The sequence below is a fragment of the Eschrichtius robustus genome, chromosome 21, assembly GCF_028021215.1.
Source record: "Eschrichtius robustus isolate mEscRob2 chromosome 21, mEscRob2.pri, whole genome shotgun sequence".
In the NCBI taxonomy this organism is placed as follows: Eukaryota; Metazoa; Chordata; class Mammalia; order Artiodactyla; family Eschrichtiidae; genus Eschrichtius; species Eschrichtius robustus.
In genome coordinates this window covers 14,756,169-14,777,928 of record NC_090844.1, presented here as the reverse complement: position 1 = coordinate 14,777,928, position 21,760 = coordinate 14,756,169, and the positions used below count along the sequence as shown (strand labels likewise).

Here is a 21,760-nt window from a genome sequence, read left to right as displayed (position 1 = left end):
TGCTCAGAAGAGTTAGTTTCAGTTTGTCGATGGCTTTGGGAAGGACGGAAGGAAAGAGAGAAGCTTGCCCCGCTCTGATGAATGAGCACCGCATACACACCCCGTGAGGGAAATGGGTTGGATGTAGGGAGAGGCCCCCAGAGAAGCCTTCCTCAGGGTACCCGGTGGCCTCAGAACGTCTCATGGAGAGGCAGGCTAAGAGAGGAAACCATTGCCTCAGCACGGGACCACCATTCACTGCTGCTGGAGCCTCAGGGCAGTAGGTAAATTCTCTAAATGTGAATTTTGAAGACATTAACCAGAATGTAGAAAATTCTCTCGCGCAAGGACAGGGAAAGGCCCATTCTGACCCAGGTTGATGGAGGATGTGGGAAAAGCCCATGAGAAAGGAATATTAGAGGACAAGGCAGGACCCACAAGGTGAAGGGAGAAGTGGGTCTGAACAGGACCAGTTGGGGACATGCCTCTTCATCAGAATGGATCAAAGTTTCCCTGAGTCTTTGATGAGGTAGGACAGTAGCTAAGGCCTTAATGCCATTCCAGTTTTTTGATTTTGGGGGTTTTGTTTGTTTGTTTGCTTGCTTTTGTTTTTATTGTTTCTTCCTCAGACAAATTCCTTTTTATCCCAGTCTTTGAACCTTCCCTAAACTCTCTTCTTCCTTAACTTCTCATAGAACCCTGTGCCTCCCTCTCATTTCCATTTAGAATTATATGATATATTTTATACATGTGTAATTATTTTATTTTTATTTTTATTTTGCTAGCTAGACCGGAAGCTTCAAGAAGGTAGGGATGTATTTATTGGCTCACTACTGTATCCCACCAGCTCAGTCTGTTCAAGAAATACTGCACATATTGGATTGAATATTGACATAAGTTGTTGACACGGATTGAAAACTGGTATAGACAGCGAAAATTCTAGATTATTAAACTATATCAGCAACAATAACCAGGTAAATATTTACAGGGAACACCCCAGTACTGAGAATACAGGGAGCCACTTTCAAGATGCTGAAGACGTTACTGTAACCATCCATTTATTCCCAAATCGTTTTCCCCATAGTATGGATGTAATTTATTTTGATTTCTGTCCAACACATTTATCATCTATAAAAGTAGATTTGTAAACCCACACTCACAGAGGCAGCTTATCTTAGGAGGTCTTTGGCTTACCCCCTCATCTTCATCAGCCCTCCCCTACCCAAAACTATGCAAATAAATATGAAATCCACGCACAAATAGTTTTCTAGGCAAGAACACCTTTAAGATTCATCCCCTAATGTCCCACGTCCAGGTGAATTGCTGCTTTTAATCCTTTCCCATACAGAAATTCTGGAACCCACATTCACACTCACTCATAGCTTGTCTCTACCAAAACTAATTTAAAAAATATTAAAAAATGACATGACAAGAATTCTTGGTTATTCTGAAAACCTGCCATCAAATTCAGTCAAATTCTTTCTTTACAAAAGAGATGTGTGCATGTACACAGAGCCCAGAGTCTTGCGATTTGATGGTGACTGCCCTTGTTTCCATTTTCTCCAGTTCCCATTTTTCATTTAACAAATCTTTTTACAGTGGTTTCTTTGAGCAGTTCTACCCGATCCTTTGGTGCCACTACTTGATTCTTTTCTGGTCTATCTGGGTATGTTTTCATCTTCAAATATCTTCATCTTATAGTATTCCTTTGGCTCAGGAAAGGTGTAACCAACAAGCAAGAGACTGGGTGCTGATCACCCTCTGATGACGGCGGAACTGGGAGTTTTGCGAATGACAGTTTTGGTGTGTTCTTACCAATACCAACCCCTTCAATCTGTTACAGTCTCAGAATTGTAGCCTGTGGAGGAAAATGATGGTGCAGTGTCTTCTTTGGTGAAATCCAAACCCTCTTCCAGGGAATAATCTGGTTTACCCTTCAGGGAGTCAAATGGCATCTGGGGACTCTTTCAAGCTGCTTGCGTTTTCTCCAAAATCCAGTCCACATACTCGACCACGTTGGTGTAAACACCTGGCCTCTCCCTTTGGCCGCAGCCTTCGCCCCAGCTCGTGATGCCTACCAAATGCCAGACCTCGTTGTGCTTACAAGACAGGGGGCCCCCCGAATCTCCCTGTGACAAATGGAGAAAAGAAAAGGCACTCAGATCACGTCAGACACTTCTCATCTTAAATACATTTTCATCACAGTGATTTCACCTAAAATTCTGTCTTGGCCCTTTAGTAAACATCAAAGAACCGGATTTCTTGTTTTTCCCTCAGTCTATCAGATTTCAGGGTAAGGAAAACAAATCCACTGTGTTCCCCGCTCACTGGCAGAAAACTGCTTTAAGAATGCACTAAACATTCTAACGTGAGCGCGTTCAGTCGGCTGAGAGCGCGGTTACCTTGCAGGCATCCTTGCCACCTTCGGTGTAGCCCGCACAGACCAGCTTATTAGTTATTTTATGCCCTCTGTATCCTGCCTGGCATTCTTCATTTGTCACCAAGGGTACCCGGGCTTTCTGGAGAGTATTTAGTATTTTGTCTGAAAAAAATTTGTAGTTTGTTAATGGAACAACCACATATATATAATAGATATACAAATTTAAATATAAGTATATGTATTGAAAATCAAAACCATACCTATCTAAAAATCTAGAAGGAAAAAAATATTAGGTTTACTTTATGGACCTTTTATAAGGGTACAGAGAAGATGTTATTCTCACTATTGTGAGTACCATTTTGTTAATGTTAATTAAGTCCAAAATTAATTATGGCTCTAACTGGAATTGCTTCCCAGAGAAAATAATTGGATAACAGGCTAAGACATTTACTGAAAAGTGCTAAGTTTCAAATTAAAGTGCATTAAAAATAATGTCTTTAAAGAGATTGTCATATTTAAAATTTCCAGTCAAACAGATGAGGTGTCACCTTCATTTGAGTGATTTTTGTCTTTCCATCTTTATTAATATGCTTTCTGCAATTGAATAATGTTATTATTTTACTCTCATTTTAGCTGTATGAATTGATAGAGTGGAAAAGCTTATTACTAAATTGTGTTATGTATCTTGAGCTGGAGCACACAGAGAAACATCATTTCTTACCTCTTAATTTTTGGTACCCCCATCCAGTCACCCAGCACTCAGTATACGTCACATTTCTATCTCCTTTGGAAGGTAGGCAGATGGGTCGTTGAGAATCTAAATTTTAAAAATCACAGTTTAATTATCAGAAACAAAATACATCTTCTTTCCCAGGAAAAACTTCCTTCATGTTCTATTATTTAGTGTGTTCCCTATTTATTATATTCTTTTTTTTTTGCCTCCTTGTCATACATTTTCATCCCTTGTGTTCAGCGTTATCTGTCACACATCCCAGGATGAGGGAACGAGAGAGACAAGCCACAGCCCTCTCCACTAACTCTGTCACTCTCGCGAGGTCTGTGACCCTGTAGAAATTGCTTCATCATTCTGACCCACAATCCTTTCTTCCTTAAAAAGCAGATAAAAATCATCTTTAATATTCCAGTATATTATGAAGTTATGTCATTCTGTGCATCTGAAGAAGGCTGGGGACAACTTACCATTTCACCCACACCCCAAAATAAGATGCAGTTGTCAGGAAAGCACATCCGTCTTAAGACTAGCTTGGCATCCCCCTCCCCCTTTCATGATAATAACACATGGAGAGATTGCCAGGGTCTGGCCATGAATCTGGGAGTGTGAACCATCGTCTCCATGTAATCACTGTAGACAACTTTCTGTTTAAAATTTTCCATACCTGTGTAATTCATTGTCGTTTCCAGTTTCAACAAGGCAATATCATATCCACTTTCTGCCATTTCATATTGATCATGAATTATTATTTCTTGAACCCCAAAGAAAGATGTATCCTCTTTTATTTCTGCTTGGTTTAAAATGCCACTATAGACACGCAAAGCTTTAGGTGACTCTACCCTAAGGAGTAAGCAATCGAGGAAAAGAAAATTCCTTTACCGAATAATTCCCAAGCATTTGAGGTACAGTGCTATTTAACTGACTGTTACTAACTAGGTAATATTTTCTGCCAACGGTGGGCTTTTAAGTGGAAAGAAGTGATTTTATGCTAAGATTTTTCAGTCACATAGTCCTATATGGAATGTCCTGGGCTATCATTTGCCTTATATTAAACACACAAAAATCAGTGAATACTTTTTCTGCCCTTCAACACACACACACACACACACACACACACAGTTCTTGGTTTTAGTTTCATTGCTGGGGTCGTTGGCTGTGACCCTGAGAAATTCTTTTGGACTTTCTGGTACTCCATTTTCCCATATGTAAAGGGTAAAAGAGACTATTGACCTCAAATGAATCTTTGAGTAATAATATGAGTAAGTTGCATACTGATAAAATAAACCTACTAACAAAAACACAAAACTGTGTCTGGAAACAACCCAGAAGATACTGAGGTGCAAAGAGGAAGTTTGGCCAACTAAAATTCCCCGGGTTACATATACTCTGAATGCTCTCCCGATGGAGCTTTTAAGTTTACCAGTGTTGAAATCGACTTAAGTAGGGAATCCAATTTGATGATGTATAATAAACTATTCCTTATGGGTCTGGAAACACAGTGGGAGAGAAAGAGAGAGAGATGGAGGGAGAACGAGAGAGGAGAGAGAGAGAAAGAAGCAGAGGAAGAAGAGGAAGGAGGAGAAGAAGAAGAAGAAGAAGGAAGGGGGAGGAGGACAAGGGAGGAGGAGGAGAAGGAGGAGGGGGAGGGGCAGGGAGAGGGAGAAGAAGAGGGGGAATAAATGGGAAATTAGATTCAGGGAGCAGGAAATTCTCTTCGAGTTTAGTTCTGGACCCAGTGCCCAGACAGTGCACAGAAGATGATACGCTCTCAATAGGAAATAACCAGAACTCCCCCGGGGATGTGTATACATTTAACTGGAAAAGTGGAATATTATGAAGTCAAACAGCCATGTTCCTGCACCTGTTCTGATGCAGGTAGATCATGAGTGGCTCTTCCTTTTTGCTTTTTACCACTAAAGACAGAAAATTAATTTAGCAAATAGGATAATTTACATCTTTAAAATTGTACTAAAATACTAGGGATAGATTTCATATATGTGTGAGTATGGTGAACGAGTAAAAACAGCAGTGGTACTGACTCGCTGAAACAATGAGCAGCTGTTAATATCCACTGGTTTCCGATGATGGAGCCTCCACACAGGTGTCTCTGGGTGGGAGATGTGATGTGCAAAGTTATCTGCCACGGCCACTCTCCAAGAACAGACTTGGTTCCTCCCACAATTCTGGGCTTGATTTTCGTTGTACACGCTACAACAGAAGGATTGCAGTGAGCCGGTTCCTAAATCTTCATTTTCCAACAGTAGTTATGTTCCTTCAGGCACACAGGGAAGAAAACCTTCCCTGGATTCAGTAATTTACCATGACCTTGACTTGAAGACACTTTAGAATCAAGTTGGCAAAGCACAACATGCACATAAAAACTGAATGAGTGAGTCACCTTGTAATCGCATGCCCCCAAGTAATGCCTCGTCTGGGGCGGCAAGGCAGTCTTACCCTCCATCAAATGCTAACCTCAATGGTTCTCTTAAAGCAATGGTTGTCAAGTGTGGCCCCCGACCAATGGCATCACCTGAGAATTTGTTAGAAATGCAAATTCGTGAGCACCACCTCAGACCTAGTGAATCAGAAACTGACAGTGGACCCTAGTCATCTGAGTTTTAATCAGCCTCACTAACGTTTAAGAACTGCTGTTACAAAGAAGAGTTCAGCACCTTCCACTCAGTCTGTGGCCTTTGTCCGATTCCTCCGCATCCCCTTCTGTTCCAGCTGCCCTTGGGTCCAAGTCACTCCTGCTCCACCCACATCCAAACCTGGCTGCTCTTCTGTTTGTGAACTGCTTCTGCCCTTTGGTCTTGTTGACAGACTGGGGTTTTCTGCTCAACCTTTGATGTTTCCAAGGACTTTGATTCAAACTCACCCTTCTGTTTTCTTTCTTGTCTTAGAAAATTAATAGATCAGTAACTAAAATACTTTAAGAACAACTAAATAAAGACCTTATTAAGGTGAGTTATAGGTCTTGGTGTTCATTCTATTTGGTTTCTCAGTTCAAAAAAATGCTGTAAATATTTGTTTTTAGCCTTAACATTTTGTGTTAAGAGATGTTTCTTTGGATGGCAATTGCTCTGTATCTTCACAAAGTTAAGTTATAGTGTAGACAAATGACAGTACAAGCAAGATATGATAAACATCTCAGTTAGATATTCCCTCTCATATTAGGGTATTATTTCATCTAATATAATGCAGCAAAACCTAATTATCTAGTTTCACTTATTTCAGAAGATGCACTAAAAAGACATAAGATTTTATTTTCCTTTATCTTATATTTTCTGCTTTCGCTATCAATCTACACCTGATTTATTCTGTAACCTCTAGAGACCAGAGTCCCTAGATTCACTAGAAAAGAGAAGGAAGGAGGGTAGAGAATGAATTCTGCAATTAAAGGTATAAGTGCTGGTTCCCATTTTTTAGACTATGTCAACATCACTAACAGCAAAATTTGCTGCATCCTTTCTATTGCTTGGTAGAACCAAGACAACAGAATGATTGTAAATGCTCCTTCTTGTCTTAGGTAAATTTATTGTAAGAAAAACAGAGAATATATGAGATACAACTCAACTTACTGTCTCTTTAAAGAAGTTAGAGCCATCCAGATTCCCATCAGAGCCCCTCTAAGCCCTAGAAAGGCAGAATTTCCCAGCTAGGATGCTAGCATTGGACACAGTATACAGTAATATTGTATGTTCTATTATACAAAACAAGTTCTCAGAAGTTAAGGATTTATTCACCTCTCAGTAGAGCCAATATTTCTGACACGGAAGATTTTCATACTTTGAAATCTACGACAAAGCATAATTATCACTTCCATTTCACTCATTAAATCTCAGTTGCAACTTAATTTATACTGCATTATAATATTGGGCAGGAAGCAATAAAAGTCTAAAAACATGTAGTGTATGTAAGTCAATGAACATTAAGGTCATAATAGGTTATTACAATAATTTAGAGAGGAATGTGTGTATTAGGCTCTTTCCTGTTTCATCCCTTACACAGTGTTGTTTGCCTACAAACCATCTTTTGTTACTATGCTCAGAAATTGGCCACTGGAATGGAAGCACTGCTGATCTGATGTGTATTATAATTTTTATGTTATTATAGGTCTGGCTTAATATAGACAATCTTTTTATTTCCACCCTACTCATTGTTACAAATTAATAAGGTTTTACTATAACTTTTGCTAATATTCATAAATATGCAGAACACTTGCAGGAAATCTAAAGGCCCTGGAGAAGGAGCCACTTGAGTATTTCTTGCACAGATACATAATTTTCCAAACATATGATGATTATTTATATTTGAATTAAAGATCAAGTAATAGCCAATAGAAAGAAAATGACTAATCTGATTAACCAAGATGCGGGTTGATATTTCTATTATAAAGGATAATAAGAAAGATTATTGACCTTGATAACAACAATCAGACGTAAAAATTTTGGCTGAGCCTGAGTCTCACCAGGAAATACTGGTTATATAAATGTATCAAATTATAACACATATTCAGTTAATGCCAGGCAACGCAGAGTTTAGTCAAAGCCCAATATTTACCTTTAAAACAGGTCAGCCTGAGTGATAGCAGTGAAAATGACAGAAAATTGCATCTAAGTTCATTACTTTACTAATTTTCTCCCCTCTGTAGCTACTACTGACTCTCTTAGTCATGACATACTCAGTATACAGGGGATGCATTTTTTCAAGTGACATTAAACTCACCATTATCCATTTTGCATAACCTTAACGTATATCCAGAGATGTTTCCTCTCCCATGAAGTATTTTAGTTGGAGATCCATTTGCAGAAAGTTTTAAGTAGCACTTTCCCCTGCAGGTTGGAAACAAAATGGTATAAACATAATTCCTCCCTTCAGCTAGATGGGGCAGGAGCATCTGTGGAACTCATCATACGTCTTACTTCCCTCCGTTGCAAGATTCTTGAGATGGAGAATAGGTAAAAAATTGACAGCGGATGCTGTTGGTACATGTTTTCTGGCAGGCTTCATGCCCGTCCACGTCAACAATGTCCAGTTCTTCTCCCAAGAAATCAGTGTCACGGTAGAATGAAGAATGGCAGAACACTAGACAGCAAAGCACGTATCAGATATGAGATGTGGAACCGTAGCACACATTTGTTGATTCTCAGTCAGAGGGAAGAGCTTTCATTGTTTACCTGGGACACTGTGCCGGCAGTGTTGTAGACTAAAACCAGAAAGAGCTTTGTTCTTTCTAATGCGTGCGCTTGGCAACCCACTTGTAGATGTTTTAAGTAGACACAGGTTTCTAACAGTAAAAAAGGGAAATATAGAGATATCATGTAAAACATATCAAAGAAGAAGACATTTTCACAGCACATATAGAAGTCAGCTCCTGTTGGCATTTAATAGGGAAGTTGTTCCCATTTTGAAAGTACTATTCATAAATCACTGACTCAGACTCCATGGTCCATAGGTTGTAGACAAATTTACCAAACTGCCTCTAAATTTTCTAAGCTTGCTCTATTCAACATCACTGTTCCTAGTACCTTCCTTTTTTATTTCCTTTCTCTCAACTCTCCTAGACTATCTCAACGATTCAAGAATTTTCATGCTACCTGCAAATCTGCTACCCAGAGTTGCTGTAGGCGTAGACAGGGATAAGCAAAATCCACCACAGACTCCACACCCAGGCAGCATCTTTCTGGGAGGAAGTAACTTTTCCTAATTAGCACAAAATCACAGTCTGGAGCTGTGCTGTCCAACAGAATTTTCTGCAATGATGTAAATATTCCACGTCTATGCCAACCAATACAATAGCCACTAGCCAGCCATAGGCTGCGTCCTTGAGATGTGGCTAATACAGCTGAGGAAATGGATATTTAGTTTTATTTAATATTCATTAATGTAAATTTAAGAAGCCAAGTCTTGGCTTGTAGCACCCATGTTCCTCTCTCACCTTGTAATGAGGATTAAATGTGTTGCTCCTCTTATAGGTATTGATTGGGAATTTTATAAAAGGAATAAAAAAGAAAAAGAGCAGTGATTAAGACAAAATAACACATTACAAAGGCATCTTTCTAAGTTCTGAAGTTTATAATGCCTCAAGGCTCAATCTTTGACCTCCTCTCTTTCTCTGAGGTCATTCAATTTTTTGATGACCTCACCAGTTTCAATGGCATTAATTACCAGCTGTATCCTGGTGACACCTTACACAGATCTAGGGCATAAACCTCCCTTGTTAAATCCCAGACTTCCCCTTCTAACCACCAATTCAATGTTTCTCTCTGGATGGCTACCAGGCACCTCTTGCCTCTTGAAATCATCTCTGTAAGAAATCTTCCCCCATCTCTTCATTGGCATTGCCATCCTTCCAATTTTCTTGGGCCAAAAATCTTGGAGCTATCATTGACTCTTTACTTCACAGCTGGCATTCAGTCCATCAGCAAATCTTATTGGCTCTACGTTGACAATATATCCCAATCTAATCACTTCTCTTTTACTTCCACTCTGGTCCAAGTAGTGCAGAGTTTTTAATCTATTGAGTTGACTAATCGTATCCCCGCATTTAGAACCATGTTGAGAAAATGAAAGTAACAGATATATTCTCATGTGACAAACCTAGCATTATACTTCCGGAATTATATCCTCACTTGATAAAAAACCAGTCTTGCTTGATAAACAGGAACTCAAGGGCTTACTTTGGCTGGATGGCTCTGGGGGACACTCTCCCCAACAATGAACAGCAGTGTCAAGCAAATAACAAGGGTTCTGAGAATTCAGATTAAGATAATACATACAATCTAGATTTTTAAGCAAATAATCTTAAGATTTCTTCTTCTTTTTTTTAGTGAATTTTGTTAATGAGGAGCAGCAACCCCAGCAAACATCCCTTTGATGATAATAGCAATTTCCTGTGCTTTATTATGGTTTCCAATGTTAATACCCATCAGTAGGGAAGCAGGGTCTAAATTCTCAAATCTCCCTCCACCGTTACCCACGATTCTGTTGATGAAGGCCATCGTTCCACCCCTCTCCACTTTGGATTTGACAAGTCACTGATATTTCCAATTCTTTCTGCTCCAGGTTCAATTATTTTAACCAGGCATTGAACTAAGATGCCTCCTAATGACCATCCTTATTTTCTTCATTCCTTTCAGAACTAACTACTCTCTGAAGGCAGAGACCTCCCTAACATAAAGAAAAGCAAGAGTCCTGAGTAACACCAGATTTGCAGTCAATAGGTGGGGAATGGAAAGAAAGAGGAACTAGGAATTCTTCTTCGCAACTTTTATGTATCCTTGACAGACATTTAGATAAAATTTGTAGTTGCTCAGAGTTTTTAATGGTGGCTTTTGATCAACTGTTTGAAAAGATAACACATGATACAATCTTAACTCCTTACCTTTCAGATGTTGTTGGCCATTCTTGAGAAAAGAAGGTAAAAAACAAACAACTGGGATGGTGAGTACAAATGCTGCGACAGACAAATGCATCTGGAGCCATGACACTGTCAATGTTACTGTCTGCAAACATCGTTCTAGGGAAAATGTCCCTAATACAAGCTGTACAACAGAAGAAACCATAGTTAAAAAGTCAGTTCACCAGTAGCATCGGTAAAGGTAAAATCCCACTCATGGTATTTGTAAATTCCATATAAAAAGTTTGTTGAGGGATGAATAGGCAGAACACAGAGGAATTTTAAGGCAGTGAAAAATACTCTGAATGATACTCTAATGATGGAAACATGCCATTACATATTTGTTCAAACCCATGCAATGTACAACTCCAAGAGTGAATCGTAACGTAAACTATGGACTTTGGGTGACTATACATGTGTCAGTGTAGGTTCGTCAGTTGTAACCAATGTACCATCCGGTGGGGGTCGTTGGTAATAGGGGACGCTGTGCATGTGTCTGGGCAGGGGGTATATGGGAAATCTCTATCCCTTCCCCTCAATTTTGCTGCGAACCTAAAATTGCACTAAAGAAACAAGGTCTTAGTAATTTTTAAAAGTTAGTTTATCCCAGGATCTTTTACATTTTTTAAAATTAGGATAACTGAAGTGATTGTTTTAAGCTTTAAATTCAAATATAAGCTTTAATCATATAGAACATAATGAGTTTTTTCTCATGAAGAAGATGAAAGATCGTTGGGTCCATTTCATCAGTAGGCACAAATTGGTATCCTAAGTTATGCCCATCGTACACATAATCAGCACCTACTATTTAATGGCTAAACTACCTCATTAAGAAAATAATAGTTACCCAGATTAGAAAGTGCACAGGGCTTCAGTGAAAATCCAGACACCACTTCACTGAGCTTTGCTATGTTGGTTGGCGTTCCCGTTTGGGTGTACTTCAACAGACAAGTGTTACTAAATAAAGACCAAAACGGACAAATATTTTATCCCTCCAAATGCAAATAAGGAAAAACATAAGATAATAAGAAACTCACATTTAGAGACGACCTGGGCATGATAGCTAAAGAATTGCTCTGAAAAGTATTGATTTGAGAGACTGGACAGCTGGTTTTGAGTCCCAGCTCTGCCAAGAGCTGGTGGTCCTGTGAGTTTTGTCAACTTTATTTTTTCATCAGTAAAATGACAGCTTTAGATGGGTGGTGACATGAAGAGTAGAGGTGTAGGAATTGATGACTTCTCAAGCTCTTCTCAATTTTAGCATTTTAACTTTTTTATAATACATAGCAACTCACAATTACCTGGCTTGCTGGTCATGCTGCATTGAATCTTAGACGTAAAATATGTAAAAAGGTGTAGTTTGAGCTGAGCTAAAGAAACGCCATGAAAACTTAATTATTAATTTGAGGGTTTCATTCTGTGTTATCGTTGCTTTTCTTCAAACAAATCTTTGACGCTTTATTTCCACTCATCTCCTTTTTGTGAATGTGTAGAGCAGAATGTTAAAATCCAAATACCAGTCATTTGAACTTTTCTTTCATTGTTGGATTTCAGATAAGTGTAGTTTCCTATACGAATCCAGAACATCTCAAATATTTCTAAATAAAAAAGTTAATGATATTTTTCCCTAAAAATATTTTTTAAGAGAAAAGAGATTAATCAATTACAGATCAGATTCTTTTATATTCTTACACAGGAGGTTTATACCTGGAATATTTCTAAATCCAGTAGGGGGCAAGTTTTAAAATACTTCACGTGGGTTTCAGTTACTTTGTCTCAGGTGGGGAACTGTTATTTGGAAGGATATCTGAGTAGCTTTTTCATTTTGATTCTATAGATTCATACTGTAGCATCCTTTAGGCTGAGAATGGAACTGTCAGACCACTGTAATTGTTTCAAAATTGCCACTTTAAAAATGTAGCGCTCTTCAAATTAGCTAGGAGGTGTATTAAACATTTTTTAAAAGCGTCATTGAAAGACAGACTCTGTACTACAAAATGAAATGCATCCAAGTTGGACTTTAAATGAATTTTCCATCAAGAAAACTGGGAGTGCTTATTATAGAATTGTCTTGTAGGGGTCAAAAATAAATTTTTGACCCCTACAAGTTGAAGGAAAAAAAAAAAAAAGAATCCCATTTTGTTTTCTATCGGATAATCTAAGGTCCTTGGGCTCAGTCCACAGCTTACTCACCGATACTTTACGCTTGGAAAGTGCTCTGTGGCGAATGTAAAAAAGTGACAGTGCATGTCATTCGTACACCTCTCTTGGCATTCCTGAGCACTCTTGGTAATAGTGCTGTTATGGTTCAGGCCCTTCATATGTAGGTCCACATAAATATCTTTGTTGCAAGCTGGAAATAAAATCAGAAAATACGGTTATCTTCCAGTCTCTGGGGGCATCTGATAATTCTATCTTAGCAACAGTCCCTCCAGACTTGCTCTTTCAATTCTTTCCCTGACTTTTCCTCAGAAGGCCTCTAGTTTTATTTTAATCTGCTCAACTCCTACTCTCACATGGAAACAGTAGGAGAATGTCAGTGTCCTTTTTACACTGCAGCAATATTAGACTTGTACATCTCTGCTTCAGCTTTATGAACTGGCATCTCCTGTCTCCTTAACTCCACTGATGGACTGATTCACTAATTAACCTATTCAAGTATCTGGAATATCTCACCATTAAGACAAGGGTCATCTTAACCTTTATGGTTGCTTCCTTTGATTTGAATTAATATATTTAATAAGGACTTTCATATAAAACTTTAAGCTGCGAAGGAGAGAGAAAATAAATGAATGGTGAACTGATGTAGTTAGATACGTCCTATGAGATAAATTTTAATGAACTATAATGGGGTAGGGGGGACAGGCATGTATACTAGTTTTTACTCTACGAGGAAAGAACTTCATTAGGAGACCTCGTTTCCATATAGCAGGGTTTTACTTCATAGCCACAAAACCATACCTGATGTAACTGCACGTACACATCACAATAACTAGTATATATCAATTCTAGCAAGACATCTTACCACTTATTTGGTCTGAGCATTGCTTGGAAGAATATCCAGAAATTGCTCCCGTCATATTGACCATTGGCAGTGTTTCTGCAACACTGTCTTTCAGGATGCAAGTAAACCTGTTTTTTTAAAAAAATAACATTACTGGGTGAAAATCTATGTTTTTAAATAATGGGTCTTAAAAGTCAGCACACAGAGAGTCAAAGAGAAGGAAACAAACTTCTCCATCTCATGCCAAAACAAATATATTCTTAGCAAGACTGTGAGTTTGTTTTTCATTCCAACATCCCGACATTGAAAATATCACATGTAATGCTCCTTCCTGACTGGAAACTATGGCCTGTTGGTTAAATGCAGCTCTCTGCCTGTTTCTGTACAGTTAATGAGCTAAGAAGGGTTTCTATACATTTTAATGGTTACATTTTAAATCATTGTGTAAGTATTTATATAATATCCTTGATTTTGCCTCTGGACCCACAAAGCCTGAAATATTTACTCTCTGCCTGTTAAGAAGAAGTTTGCCAATCTCTGTTGTAGATTCTAGAATAGTAAGTTTTATAAGTTCAAGGCACTATGTTAATACTATGAATGCAGTAATAATGCACAAAGATGTTAATAACTTCATTCTGCAGTAAAGCTTTGTTATTAAATTTTCAAGCTCAATATGGAAACAAAAATGGTGGATGGAATGTCCTAAAATTTTTAAGAATATGACTATAGAGACAAAACCACCAGATGTTATTTGCGAATGTTAATAAGATTCTGCTTAGTTGCTATAAATTACACTTGGGGGACAATTGAGATGATATAAAGGGATTCTTATTAATTTTTAATGTTTTTTGTGTAAGATAATGTATGTTGAAATATTTAAGGGTGAAGTGTTATAATGGTTTCAAATTATTTCAAATGGTTAGACATCTACACATACATAATAGGGAAGACAAAAATGGCAAAAAGTCTTGGGGGCGATAGGAAATCATTGTACTATTCTTTCAAATTACCTTTATAAATAATGAATTTTTTTCTAATAAAATAATTGAGGGAAAAGTACCAGTTTAAATCATATCAAATATCAATAATCAATTGAAAAACAGAGAACAAAATGATTAATTGGCATTAAAGTAGAAAGAAATCAGAGAGAAAGTATCATTAATATTGAGACCACAAGAAACCACACTGAGGGGCATGTCTGTTCCTCTTGACCTGCCTAAACACTACCCTTTTCTCTGTAATATTTAATATTTCAATGGAAGGAAAATACATTTTCCAATTGTTAACATTAAATTTTATAAAATGGTAGACGGCAATTTATTGTTGGTAATTGTCTGTCTGTCATATAAAATCTATTTCCTCTATGTAGAAAAGCAAACATTTACCACTTGGTAGGATCTTCAGATGATGATTCAGCCATAAAAGTGAAGAGCAAACACCTTGGATGGTGGGTGCAGACTATTTGGCAGTGCTTGGCATTTGGTGTGAAAACAACAGTAATGTCTCCTCCTTTAAAGTAGGCATCTTGGAACAGCTTGGTCACACACTCTGTGTTATAATACATGACACGTGTTACTTGGGATCTTAGTGAGCACATACCCAATCAGGTAATAATCTCACAAAGGCAAGTGAAGTAGGGCTACTTAACAGGAAATATGCCTGAACATGGAAATCAGGGCAATAAAACCTTTTAGTTTATTGGATAAGCAGCCTCAGATAGAAAAGAAAATCACTAAATGGCACGTGTGCCTCAATGGAATGGTGCTTCTGAATGATTGTCTTGGAGACGTGGGTGCTTTGTGAGCAATTGATTCGTTTCTCAGATCTTCACTGGCAAAAATGCTTGCAGGTCTAGAATGGCCTCTGCTTTTCCCTTTCCCCAGCGCTGCTCCGTGCCTAAACTCCATGTTTATATGAAACAAAGGCTCCACAGTGATCATCTTCGGGTAGCATTCAATGGCCCTGGATGTGATAACGTACTACATCACCTCACTATATTAAATGGACCAGTTTTTTTGGTTTGTTTTGTGTGTGTGTGTTTTGTTCTTGTTGTTGTTTTTGTGTGTTAGTTTCTGCTTTATAACAAAGTGAATCAGCTATACATATACATATATCCCCATATCTCCTCCCTCTTGTGTCTCTCTCCCTCCCACCCTCCCTATCCCACCCCTCTAGGTGGTCACAAAGCACCGAGCTGATCTCTCTGTGCTATGCGGCTGCTTCCCACTAGCTATCGGTTTTACATTTAGTAGTGTATATATGTCCATGCCACTCTCTCATTTCGTCCCAGCTTACCCATCCCCCTCCCCGTGTCCTCAAGTCCATTCTCTAGTAGGTCTGTGTCTTTATTCCCGTCCTGCCCCTAGGTTCTTCATAACCTTTTTTTTTTAAGATTCCATATATATGTGTTAGCATACAGTATTTGTTTTTCTCTTTCCGACTTACTTCACTCTATATGACAGACTCTAGGTCCACTCACCTCACTACAAATGGCTCAATTTCGTTTCTTTTTATGGCTGAGTAATATTCCATTGTATATATGTGCCACATCTTCTTTATCCATTCATCTGTTGATGGACACTTAGGTTGCTTTCATGTCCTGGCTATTGTAAATAGAGCTGCAATGAACATTGTGGTACATGACTCTTTTTGAATGATGGTTTTCTCAGGGTATATGCCCAGTAGTGGGATTGCTGGGTCGTATGGTAGTTCTATTTTTAGTTTTTTAAGGAACCTCCATACTGTTCTCCATAGTGGCTGTATCAATTTACATTCCCACCAACAGTGCGAGAGGGTTCCCTTTTCTCCACACCCTCTCCAGCATTTATTGTTTGTAGATTTTTTGATGATGGCCATTCTGACTGGTGTGAGGTGATACCTCACTGTAGTTTTGATTTGCATTTCTCTAATGATTAGTGATGTTGAGCATCCTTTCATGTGTTTATTGACAATCTGTATATCTTCTTTGGAGAAATGTCTATTTAGGTCTTCTGCCCATTTTTGGATTGGGTTGTTTGCTTTTTTGATATTGAACTGCATGAGCTGCCTGTAAATTTTGGAGATTAATCCTTTGTCAGTTGCTTCATTTGCAAATATTTTCTCCCATTCTGAGGGTTGTCTTTTCGTCTTGTTTATGGTTTCCTTTGCTGTGCAAAAGCTTTTAAGTTTCATTAGGTCCCATTTGTTTATTTTTGTTTTTATTTCCTAAATGGACCAGTTTAATTGACCTACAACACTATGTTAGTTCCTGTCGCACAACATAATTATTGGATATTTCTGTACATTTCAAAGTAATCATCATGACAAGTCTAGTTACCATCTGTCACCATACAAAGATATTACATAATTATTGACTATATTCCCCACACTGTACATTTCATACCTGTGACTCATTTATTTTGCAACTGGAAGTTTGCATCTCTTAATCTCCCTCACCTGTTTCTCTCCTCCCCCTATCCCCTTCCCCTCTGGCAACCACCTGTTTATTCTGTTTTTCTATGACTGTTTCTGTTTCGTTATGTTTGTTCGTTTGTTTTGTTTTTTAAGAAGTAATATGGTCTTGTGGGTCAAGTATACTTCAAAAACAAACAAATAAACTCATTTAGAAAGAGATCAGATTTGTGGTTACCAGAGGCAGACATTGGAGAAGAGGGGAATTGGATGAAGAAAGTCAAAAGGTCCAAACTTCAAGTTATAAGATAAATAAGTACTAGGGACATAATGTACAACATAAGTATAATTACCACTGCTGTGCATTACATATGAAAGTTGTTAAGAGAGGAAATCCTAAGAGTTTGCATCATAAGAAAACATTTTTTTCAATTTCTTTAATGCATCTCTGAGATGATGGAGGTTCACTAAACTTATTGTGGTCATCATTTCACAATGTATGTAAGTCAAATCATCATGCTGTACACCTTAAACTTATACAGTGCTGTATGTCTACTATACCTTAATAAAACTGGAAGAAAAATAAAAACCAAACAAATAAATAAATAGGCAGGAACAGGAACTTTAGACTCTTGGAAAAATTATTGAATCCCCTTCCACTGAAACCATAAGTAAGTTAAAAATACAAACAAAGCTAAATTGCATAAAATTAAAATTTTCTTCTGTTTCTAGAAAGAGATATTGAATATTCCAGATTGTGGAGTTTTAGGTCATTATTACTTAGTCACTGAATAAAAGTGTTGTAGTTTTTAATCTTGGTATATTTTTATTGACAAATGCTACAATATAACCCTTAGTTTTCTTAATATAAAAACAAATATATAAATATATATAACAAAAATAAAATATTTGGATAGAGTAAAATAGCACTCAAATTTATTGTAACAAAAATAAAATAAATAAAATTAAAAATAACTAATTTCTATTGTAGTAATAACCAACATACCAATAAATATGTGGGAAAGTATATAGGTAAAAAACAGTAGAAATTATCACTAAGGCTTATAGGATTATACAATCCATGGACTTAAATGGGGGCAAATTTCATCTTTACCTTCCCTAGCTTCTAACTAAAATATGGCATATCTTTCCATTATTAATGTAAGAACAAACTGCATTAGTGTTCACAGTATCTGTGCCTTTGTCATAATAAAAATTGCAGATTTAAAAACACTACAGTTGCAGATATCTCAAAATATCATTATCACTCATTCCTAGTTTGATGGTAATTACTATGCAGTTTTAGACCCACCACTAAATCTTATTACATAAAGTGTTAATAAGAAGCACATCTATTTCTATATAAATTTTTTTTTACAGTTTAACTAACTATATTTAAATATAGTTTATTTGTTTGGTAATCCTATGTATTTTCACTTCATTTCTTTAAAACATTATTCTGAGGATGGAGTCCAGTTCACTAAACTGCCAAGGGGTACATGGGAGAAGAGAGTCAAGGACCCTGCCACAGCTCTCCTCAAAAATCCACCCCATATGCCTTCTATATTACCCATCTATAATCTCTGTATATAACATGATTTTCTCCAAAATTGGCAGCTCCCTGAGTATGACCTGTGGGTGAAGTGAATCTTCCTCCTCTCCCCAGGCTGTGTTGCTTCCAAGGAAGCTGTACGGCAGCCTCCATTAATGGAGGGTCTATTCGCACCTCGAAATAGTCCATTGACCAAGCAAATCCCATCTCTTAGTGCAAAGCAAGCATGCTATGTTAAAATGTTACTTTTAAGAAGCTTATTAATTATTTGGTAAATTAAACAGATTTTACATGTTTAATATAGGTGCTGTATTTCTTAAAATATACCACCTACTAATTGGATCATTTAAATTTACAAGGCAGATTGATTTTCCAAATCCAAACACAGCTTCTTAGTGCCAGTAAAAACTGGTTAATCTGTTTTGGGTGAACTAGAAAGTGCCTGTTTTTGTATATTGTCAAAATGTCATAATATCCCTGTCTCAATGTCCTTGTCATGTTTTGGTATCAAGATCACACTGGCCTTACAACATGCTTTGGAGACTGTGACTAAGTTAAGCTTCCCTAATATATGTTTGTTTTTCAATTAATTAATTTCTGCTGTTTTATTTTTTTCTTCTTTCTAGTTTTTTTGCATTTAATTTGCTCTTCTCTTTCCATCATCTTAAACTGGATTCTTACATCATTAATTTTTACTGTTTCCCTATTCTAATATATGCACGTAAGTGTACACACTTGATTTCAGCACCAAGTTAGCTGCATCCCAAGTTTTGATAAGCCGTATTTTCATTATCATTCAATTCAATACATTTTCTAATTTCCATTGTGATCTCTTCTTTGACCAGTATTTATTTAAAAGGGTGTTATTTAATTTTGAAACATTTGTGATTTTCCAGTTGTCTTTTTTTGCATTTTATCTCAATTCTATTGTGATTGGATAACATGCTTTGTAGAGTTTTAATCCTTTAAAATTTGTTGAGACTTGCTTTAGGGCCTTTTATGTGGTCAATTTTTGTAAATGTTCCATACACATATGTAAAGAAAGTATATATGTAGAGATGCTGTTGTTGGGTCCAATGTTCAAAATATGTCCATTGAGTTACCACTGACCTATCAATTAAATAACAATACTGTTTCATAATGATGACAATGAAGGAATATAATAACCTGGATAAGAATCTTGTCACAAAGAAAAATGAAATTATGAACTGTAGTGAAATTTGTTTTATTTTAAATCTCTTTACCTAGATTTACCATTTTCCACATATGACAGAAAAAAAGTTTACTGTGCATTAAATGCTAACAACAGTAGCAGAAATTAAATGTAATATATGTAAGGTTTTTTTAAAAGGAATGCTTAAACTTTCATTTTAAATAAAGAATAAATATAAGGGCTAAAAATACTTGAACTGATATGTCCTTCTGAATATTGGTTAAGTAATTTATAAACAAATTTAGTGGACATGATGTAGAGTGGAGAATTCACAGCAGTGGTTAAATTATTGAAATGTATAAACTATGTAGGAATATTTGCATTTTTGGACATTTTGGGGGACATTTTTCAGTCCAAAATGGCCTCTGTGTGTGTGTGTGTGTGTTGCATTGAACTGACTGCTTTATGGAAAATTGACTAATCAGTGAGGCAAGTCAAGATTTCTGCTTTTTAATATTGGTCTTAAATATCATTTAAATGTGTGATATAGATTTAGACATAAACATAGTACAGATACGGATATAGATATAGATATAGGCATAGATTCTTACTATCATGAACAATTCCTTTACCTCAATTTCCTTCCCTGCTTTGAAAAACCCTGAAGGCTTAAGCAGAAAATAAATAAAAAGACTTTATTTCCTTTCCTGGAGTAGATGGCATGGAATTCTCCCACATCTATGGGGACAATAGTGTGATTTTCCTCTCTGGGCTTATACCCTTCTGTTTTCTCATCCACAAGTCAGGGAACCAAGCTATTCCCAGTCCATACTAAAGATAAAACTCTACTTACCACCAGAAACTGAGGCAAATAAAATGAAATGTACCATTTGATATAATAAAGTCATCCTACAAAAAGAAAAATGTACATGTGTTTAGAACACAAAATGTGAATTTATAATTAATTTACTGATATCAGAGTTTACAAGAAATACGGAGGGAGAGGAGTAGTTAATTCAGTAGTGTTCACAGAGCTCCTATCATAAGCTGAATTGTATCTTTCCCCAACCCTAGAGCGTTCCTCAGCATGGTCGTATGTGCAGTGGTCAACACGTTCATGGTTGGGAAGGACCAAGGGCTAAAAGGGAAGGGTCCTCTCACTTTCCTCCCTTCCCTCCCTCTCCTCCACCTCCAGCTCACTATTAATCAGACATTTCTCGCTGCCATCATCTGACCCTCCCCATCCCAATTTTTCCATTTCTTTCTTCTCTTTCAATTCATTTCCTTTCTTTCCATCTTCGAAGTTTCTTTTCTAAATCTATCACAGAAGCTATCAATGATTTTTTACTAACAAAATTTTCTAATTTAAAAATTATGTTACAAATCTATTCCTAGGTTGTCTTGGTCACTCATACATGTACTTATCCCCACAAAGCCCTGAACTTACAGCTCTGTGAAAAACCTGCTATGAGACAAATCAAGTCTTCTGATTTGTTCATATTGCTCTTGAAAATCTTCTTAATTTGTAAAATACTTGCTATTGAGTACAAACTATTACTCTTCTTCTGTTCTGCATCTCCTCCCACATTGCTTATGGTTATTAACTAAAAACCTCCAAAATGTTAAATCAGACACATTTTAAAAATCAATCATTGTCTATTGTAAAAATATTTTAAAACCCCATGGTACAATAGAAAAAGGCACTTCAAGGAATAATTGCTTGAGGGAAATCTTAAATAATAATTTTTGAAATCATACCTGAATCTCCTTGTTTGCTGCAATTCTTAATAAGAATGTCTTTCTTTTTCCAAAATGGTTTTCATCCTCCTCTAAATGAGTTTTTTCAGGTAATGTTCACTTAACTTTAATATTTACTTTTACTGGTTCCCAGTGTGATGTAACATCATCTCTTTGTACAGCATGCCTGTGAAAGTCCTTAAAATCTTTGCATATCAAACACGTACCTTGGTAGAGGTGCTTGCTTTTTCAATACATTAATGTTTTTCTCCCTCATTTTACTATGCATTTAAACAAGTGACACACAGAGAAGCTTAGAGAACTTGAATTTGCCCGTGTGCCTTAGCAGTTGGTCAAAATTAGGATGCCTGCTGGCCAAAGCTGCACTTAACCACACTTTCAAATAGCAACTGTTAATCATTAATTCCAG

At 36.9% G+C, this 21,760-nt stretch overlaps 1 protein-coding gene and 1 long non-coding RNA gene across 2 annotated transcripts in view; one reads left to right on the top strand and one right to left on the bottom strand.

Annotated features, from left to right (window-relative positions):
* The window catches only part of LOC137755973 (uncharacterized), a 46,168-nt gene extending 35,633 nt beyond the window's left edge, over nt 1-10,535 (top strand). The window contains exon 3 of the long non-coding RNA XR_011072138.1: nt 10,487-10,535. This is a non-coding gene — a long non-coding RNA (uncharacterized lncRNA). The remainder of the gene's footprint in view (nt 1-10,486) is intronic.
* F11 (coagulation factor XI) lies at nt 766-21,495 on the bottom strand. Its single transcript, XM_068532128.1, is given in 16 exon segments — nt 766-1,955; nt 1,958-2,108; nt 2,382-2,521; nt 3,081-3,176; nt 3,757-3,932; nt 5,132-5,300; nt 7,821-7,927; nt 8,018-8,180; nt 8,273-8,382; nt 10,480-10,639; nt 11,342-11,451; nt 12,688-12,847; nt 13,520-13,626; nt 14,884-15,046; nt 20,447-20,502; nt 21,352-21,495. Coding segments are annotated over 15 exon segments (1,899 nt in total). The 5' UTR covers nt 20,502; nt 21,352-21,495; the 3' UTR covers nt 766-1,923.
* Nucleotides 21,496-21,760: the final 265 nt, after the last annotated feature.